The 7,649-nt window shown below is 45.3% G+C and overlaps 1 protein-coding gene across 1 annotated transcript in view; it reads right to left on the bottom strand.

Moving 5' to 3' along the window:
* Window positions 1–3,121: 3,121 nt before the first annotated feature.
* Window positions 3,122–7,649, bottom strand: part of LOC124741133 (speckle-type POZ protein-like) — a 49,910-nt gene continuing 45,382 nt past the window's right edge. The window contains exon 4 of the mRNA XM_047248662.1: window positions 3,122–3,235. Within this exon, the coding sequence (XP_047104618.1) occupies window positions 3,201–3,235 (35 nt within the window). The 3' untranslated portion in view covers window positions 3,122–3,200. The remainder of the gene's footprint in view (window positions 3,236–7,649) is intronic.

The raw sequence follows: 7,649 nt of genomic DNA, 5'->3' as shown, positions 1-7,649 counted from the left end.
ACGCCGCCACATGAGGGCCACAGAAGCTCTTGTTCAAAATGCAGTCTGCCACTTTGGTCGCACATGCACGCACGGGTATGCCAAGTCTAATTGTATCACAGCAGACAGGGGAATGAATGTTCGAAGTGTGGTCTGCTTCCAAAGCGTGTACAGAGACGCAAAAGTGTACAGAGACGCAAAAGTGTACAGAGACGCAAAAGTGTACAGAGACGCAAAAGTGTACAGAGACGCAAAAGTGTACAGAGACGCAAAAGTGTACAGAGACGCAAAAGTGTACAGAGACGCAAAAGTGTACAGAGACGCAAAAGTGTACAGAGACGCAAAAGTGTACAGAGACGCAAAAGTGTACAGAGACGCAAAAGTGTACAGAGACGCAAAAGTGTACAGAGACGCAAAAGTGTACAGAGACGCAAAAGTGTACAGAGACGCAAAAGTGTACAGAGACGCAAAAGTGTACAGAGACGCAAAAGTGTACAGAGACGCAAAAGTGTACAGAGACGCAAAAGTGTACAGAGACGCAAAAGTGTACAGAGACGCAAAAGTGTACAGAGACGCAAAAGTGTACAGAGACGCAAAAGTGTACAGAGACGCAAAAGTGTACAGAGACGCAAAAGTGTACAGAGACGCAAAAGTGTACAGAGACGCAAAAGTGTACAGAGACGCAAAAGTGTACAGAGACGCAAAAGTGTACAGAGACGCAAAAGTGTACAGAGACGCAAAAGTGTACAGAGACGCAAAAGTGTACAGAGACGCAAAAGTGTACAGAGACGCAAAAGTGTACAGAGACGCAAAAGTGTACAGAGACGCAAAAGTGTACAGAGACGCAAAAGTGTACAGAGACGCAAAAGTGTACAGAGACGCAAAAGTGTACAGAGACGCAAAAGTGTACAGAGACGCAAAAGTGTACAGAGACGCAAAAGTGTACAGAGACGCAAAAGTGTACAGAGACGCAAAAGTGTACAGAGACGCAAAAGTGTACAGAGACGCAAAAGTGTACAGAGACGCAAAAGTGTACAGAGACGCAAAAGTGTACAGAGACGCAAAAGTGTACAGAGACGCAAAAGTGTACAGAGACGCAAAAGTGTACAGAGACGCAAAAGTGTACAGAGACGCAAAAGTGTACAGAGACGCAAAAGTGTACAGAGACGCAAAAGTGTACAGAGACGCAAAAGTGTACAGAGACGCAAAAGTGTACAGAGACGCAAAAGTGTACAGAGACGCAAAAGTGTACAGAGACGCAAAAGTGTACAGAGACGCAAAAGTGTACAGAGACGCAAAAGTGTACAGAGACGCAAAAGTGTACAGAGACGCAAAAGTGTACAGAGACGCAAAAGTGTACAGAGACGCAAAAGTGTACAGAGACGCAAAAGTGTACAGAGACGCAAAAGTGTACAGAGACGCAAAAGTGTACAGAGACGCAAAAGTGTACAGAGACGCAAAAGTGTACAGAGACGCAAAAGTGTACAGAGACGCAAAAGTGTACAGAGACGCAAAAGTGTACAGAGACGCAAAAGTGTACAGAGACGCAAAAGTGTACAGAGACGCAAAAGTGTACAGAGACGCAAAAGTGTACAGAGACGCAAAAGTGTACAGAGACGCAAAAGTGTACAGAGACGCAAAAGTGTACAGAGACGCAAAAGTGTACAGAGACGCAAAAGTGTACAGAGACGCAAAAGTGTACAGAGACGCAAAAGTGTACAGAGACGCAAAAGTGTACAGAGACGCAAAAGTGTACAGAGACGCAAAAGTGTACAGAGACGCAAAAGTGTACAGAGACGCAAAAGTGTACAGAGACGCAAAAGTGTACAGAGACGCAAAAGTGTACAGAGACGCAAAAGTGTACAGAGACGCAAAAGTGTACAGAGACGCAAAAGTGTACAGAGACGCAAAAGTGTACAGAGACGCAAAAGTGTACAGAGACGCAAAAGTGTACAGAGACGCAAAAGTGTACAGAGACGCAAAAGTGTACAGAGACGCAAAAGTGTACTTTGGGAAACTGCCGAATAATTCCAGTGATGGCTGCATGTCTCGCGCGATTGAGTATAATTCCTTGAGAGATGGTAGTTTGTTCTGTAAGAGCAGCAAGGGATGTGTTTAGGAGTCTAATGATTTTAGGTGGTTCTTCAATTCTCTTTATTTGAAGGTGAGCTGGCAAGAAGGCTCCAGATGGTGTGAGCATGATGTGGTGTGAGCACTGCTACCAATGTGACATTACAATTAAACACGAAAAGTACTTGTGCAGTGCACGCACAGAAGTGAATTCAGTGTGAGGTCGCAAGTGAAGATACATTCTAACTGAACAGCTTATATGGCAGTAATGTGAGTATGGTGCAGTTTGCAGTGATGTAATGTAGCAACATAGACACTGCTAGCAAATGGTTTGCAGTAATTAGGTAATGTAGGAGACTGGTGCAAAGAACTAACATTAACGCACAACAACCGGTATTCTCGCATTTGTGTCTTGGAAGAGATTGGGTGTTTACATTTCGAAATACAGGCGGTTGTGAGAGGTCGTCTGTATTCTTGTAAGCTGTTTGAATACTGTATGTGGGACGAGAAACACAAGACAGAGAGGGAGAGAGAAGTGGAGTTTATAAATGATGGAATATTTGTCAATTGTTGCTGAGCTTTGGCAGAAATTGCTTGTGACATGTTTTACAGAGTGAATTCTCAAAAGGAAGGTTTGTCACGTTGGTTTACAGATATCTCGTGTTGTTGCAGTAGTTGTGGTGTTACTGGAGTAATTGTGTGGACTGCAAAATGTAGAAATGATTAGAGAAAGCGATCTTTTTTTTTCAATTTTTTATTTTAATATCCTGTACAGTGAAGTACTACTGGCGCGTACTAACACCCTGTTAGCATCTCGACGATCTCCTGATGGTTGCGCTGCCTGGCCATGTCCAGGGGGGTCCTCCCACTATTACTCGCCACCCCCCTGTCGGCTCCGGCCTGCAGCAACGCAGCCGCCGCTTCTGTGTTGCCATTGTATGCCGCCCAGTGCAGCGGCGTCTGCCCGCAGTGATCCCTGGCGTTGGGGTCGGACGCCGCAGAGAGCAGCAGCCGCACCACAGCCGCGCGGCCTCTCCATGCAGCCCAGTGCAGGGCGGTCCGCCCGAACACCCCGTCCATCGCCCCCACGTCCGCCCCACCCGCGAGCAACGCCCGCACCTCCTCCACCGCCCCCTCCACAGCCGCCTCTCTCAGCCTCCTGCCTCGCTCCTCCTCAGAAAGGCTCCTGCACAAAACATCGAAACACTTACTGTCTACTGTCGAGACACACACACCAAATGAAAGAAACTGTCACAGCCGCAAAACTGCCAACAATTCGGAATACACTTCTTCCGAGCGACAAGTCACAAATCTAGAAATCTCGCTTCTGCGATACGGGTTAACCAGCGTATTACAGACAGATCCACAGCACTAGCCCATAATCAAAAACTTCAGCCATCTCCCATTAAAAATAGGTGCACTCCATCTCCTAACAAATTCATTTGGTTTTCCTCATAATTCAATCCACAGATCCGCCTCCTTTCACCTCGGCATGCAGTTGCTACCCAATCCTTCATCTACATTCAAACACACCCCAAAACTACCTTCTCTGGGTACCAATTCCTTCTGTCACTTAGGAAGAAAACACTAGAAACTAAACGTATCTGTAAGTACTGAAATACAATTTCCTCACCAGACAGCTGATTCAGACAAGTAACATGGAAATTTCCTGACATACCGACAAAAGATATAAAAGTCACTGCTTCGTACACAATAAGTTGGTCGACATATTTCAAATACAACAAGGGCACCGGATCGGCTCTCCCTGACACACACACACACACACACACACACACACACACACACACACACACACACACACTACCCGCTGCATAATAATCGTCACATGTGCTCATATAATCATGCATGCAACAAGAGATACATCCACTGGAACATTCATTTCCATCTACTTACAAACTTTGCAACCCACCATATGGTCTGTGGCAGGCGGCATCCTGCACAACTACTATATTCAGTCATGTTAACTTTGTGCAACTTTTTGCATTTTCTGAAAATTCTGGACACAAAATAAGTTACACACCACTACAGAAGGCGTAAAACTTTACATTTATACTTAAAAAGTTCTAAGTAAACTTAAAGTGTACACCAGCTACGCTGCTTCCGAGTAAAATTTCTCTTTCAGTAGTAGTACAAACACTTAAGCCGTAACTTTAGACCAGTCTCAAAAAAGTACTGTATTTCCTGTATCTAATGCAATGCATAAATTAGATCATGCCAGAAAGAAATCAGGTGCCTGTAAGAAATACAAACAGAGTGTTGATTCATTATCGCATGTACACTTACAAATATCAAAATACTGGTATAGATCTGGCATTGCTGAACTTTAACCAATGTCACGGGAACCTCTCCCCACAGCTGATGCAAGTTAAAGGCTAATCCCAAGCGAGAGAGCCAGTAAGAAACTCCAAAGACAAGTGAAATACCAACTAGAAACTACAGACGTAATAAAACTGCTGCATTTAGTACAAAATAATCAATGTAGGTGGAGCAGCAACCATATGAAACAATAGTAGTAACTGGTACATATAAAAAGTTCTCAACTGACTGCAGTCATCTGCTTTTTCCGTTCCGCTCCCAAGTAGAGCGAGGGAGAAACGACTGCCTGTATGCCTCTGTACGAGCGACAACGCCTCTCACCCTATCTTCACACGCCTCGTCTCAAGTGTACATTGCCGGAACTAGAATTGTTCTGCAGTCACCCTCGAAAGACGGTTCTCTAAATTTTCTCATCAGAATTCCTCGAAAAGAACGTCGTCCCCCCTCCAGTGATTCCGATTCGAGTTCCTGAAGCTTCTGCACAATACCTCTGAGTCACTCGAAACTACCGGTAGCAAATCTAGCAGCTCAGCTGTCAATCCTTTAGCTGTGTTCCTTTAATTATACCTGTTGCCGATACCAAACACTCGAGCAGTACTCGAGAATAGGTCGCACCAGCGGCCTACATGCAGCCTCATCTACAGGCCAACCACACTTTCCTAAAATTCTCCCAACAAACTAAAGTCGACCTCCCGCCTTCCCTACCGCAGTCCTCTCAACCTCGTTCCATTTCGTATCATTTGCGAACTCTCGCTCAGACATTTAAGCGACGCCTCTGTGTCTAGCGGAACACCTCTACTGCTGTACCTCAACATTACATGTCTGTTTTTCCTACTCACCTGCATCAACTTACGTTTCTCTACATTTACAGATGGCTGCCATTCGTCACACCAACTAGAAATTTTGTTCAACTCGCCTTGTGTCCATCTACACTCACTCAACGACGACATCTCACTGTACACCAGGGGACAATCAGCAAACAGCCGCAGATACCTGTCCACCGGACCATTTATGTATACAGACAGTAACAGCGGCCCCACCACCCTTTTCTGGAGCACTCCTGCCTCTGGCGAACACTCGCCACTGAGGGCAACATACTGGGTTCTGTCACTTAAGAGCTGAGGTCCACTCACATACATGGGAACCTATTCCACACGTTTCCATCTCCTTCAACAGTCGAGAGTAATCCACCGTGTGAAATGCTCTGTGGACATGTACGAATATGTTATTCAGAGATGATCGACAAGCGCACCACATCACAGGAAAATCTGCACAATGCAAAGAATTGCGATCTTTGGGGTAAAAATGGCTCAGTCACCTCTGTTGCAATCACGGATTGTATTAAAGAGTCGGCACAGAGAGAACTGGGGGCTAATGTTGCCAGTCTCAAAAAGAAAGGATTGTAGTTTACACACAAGTCAGGCTTGCCGCTATTGGACGCATCACAAAGGCGACCGAAAATAAACCACGTGGTTTGCCAGAGCCGCCAAGAAAGTGCACTACGAAATTTGGAGTATAAATCCATCATTGCAAGGAGTTTCTCAAAATAGGTAATTTGATCAACCATAGGGACTTTTGTATGGCTAAAAACTAGTGCTGACATTACACAAATTAGTTGTTGCCGTAAAAACAAAAAAAAATTACTCGTATCACAAGAATGGTTGCGCTTCAATCCACCCAATCAAGAGGAACTTTTACCTCTTAGAGGAAACACAATGGAAGAGCAAGTCTTTAGTTGTCCGGTATAATTGCACCACATTTCGTTTATAATCGCTTTGGAATATATCCATCCATTTAGGAGGGAATTGTAGATGAAAATGCCTTTAGATGAAAAGTTATTCGGTACTGATGTATATTCGTAATTTATGTAGCAACCTTGGCTTTTGATTTCTGTTCCTGTGTTGATGTGATTTACTCCACAATGTCGTGTTTCGGGAGGTGGCTATCGTCTGCTGTCTTGCAGTGGTGCCAACTCATTTACCTAAAAATGAACGCTGCCCGGATGGGCCTGCACAGTGCGTCGCCATCGATTTAAGGCGCGCGCCGCGGAATCGCCGGCACGGCATTTCGGAACCGAGGCATATAGGAAAAGCAGGCAGGCCATTCCGGCCCCAAGCGAGTAAAAAAACTCGCAGACGCCCTCGCGCGCCTTGACGTCACGGAGAGGGGAGGAGGCTGCAGCGCCGAGCATTCAGTTTTGAGACAGCCACGAGCAAGGCTCGCTGTAAGTGTGCCGTGGCACATTGCTTTAATGGTGCTCGGACGACGACGGACGCTACGTATCACGTGTTTCCCAAGGATGAGCACTTGCGACGTGAATGGATAGTTCGGTGCAAACGCAAGGACGAAGTGAATGCGGAAACTGCACGTGTGTGGTCAGCTCCTTATCGGCCAGAAGATTGTGAACAGGATTTGAGAAATGAGCTTCTAGGGTTACCTTCAAGAAAGAAGTTATTACCAGCAGCAATCCCCTGCATAAACATTCCGAACTGGCGTGGACAAGAAATTGTGGAAAGCGGCGATGCAAACGAAAGGGTAAGACGTCTGCACATACATAACACTTTCAATAATTGAAACTGAAAAATTACCGTAATACAAACGAATTCACATAAATGCGATGCTTTTTGACGCATTAGTATACTGCTTTACGGGAGTGAATGACTCGCTATATTGTACAGGCAATAAATAATGTTGCTCAAGTGTATTTGCTTTTCTTCCTGGATATAATTGCTACATTTGTCTTAGAAATAGCCGTTTCTTTAAGTATTCTCGATATGTTGACTATTTTAAAGCTAGTATATAGTTCAAATGACAAAATCAGCATATTTCGCGTAATTTGTTTACATTTACTTCTGTAACAATAGCTGATGCTAACCAGTTGACTTCACAGCGTAGTGGTGTGGTTTCTGACTCCCATCTTGGAGGTTAAGCGTTCGTATACTAGCAGTCGAGGTGACAGCCATCTTATCCGCATGGCTGTAAGGGATCGTGCAGCCACGTCTCGATCCCTGCGTCAACAGATGGGGACGTTTGCAAGACAACGACCATCTGCACGAACAGTTCGACGACGTTTCCAGCAGCACGGACTATCAGCTCGGAGACATGGCTGCTGTTACCCTTGACGCTGCATCACAAAATGGCTGTGAGCACTATGGGACTTAACTTCTGAGGTCATCAGTCGCCTAGAACTTACAACTAAGTATACCTAACTAACCTAAGGACATCACACACATCCATGCCCGAGGCAGGATTCGAACCTGCGA

Source organism: Schistocerca piceifrons, unplaced genomic scaffold, assembly GCF_021461385.2.
Source record: "Schistocerca piceifrons isolate TAMUIC-IGC-003096 unplaced genomic scaffold, iqSchPice1.1 HiC_scaffold_1872, whole genome shotgun sequence".
Taxonomy (NCBI): Eukaryota; Metazoa; Arthropoda; class Insecta; order Orthoptera; family Acrididae; genus Schistocerca; species Schistocerca piceifrons.
Note: the sequence above shows the minus strand (reverse complement) of the source record. Positions and strands in the feature narration are given on the sequence as shown.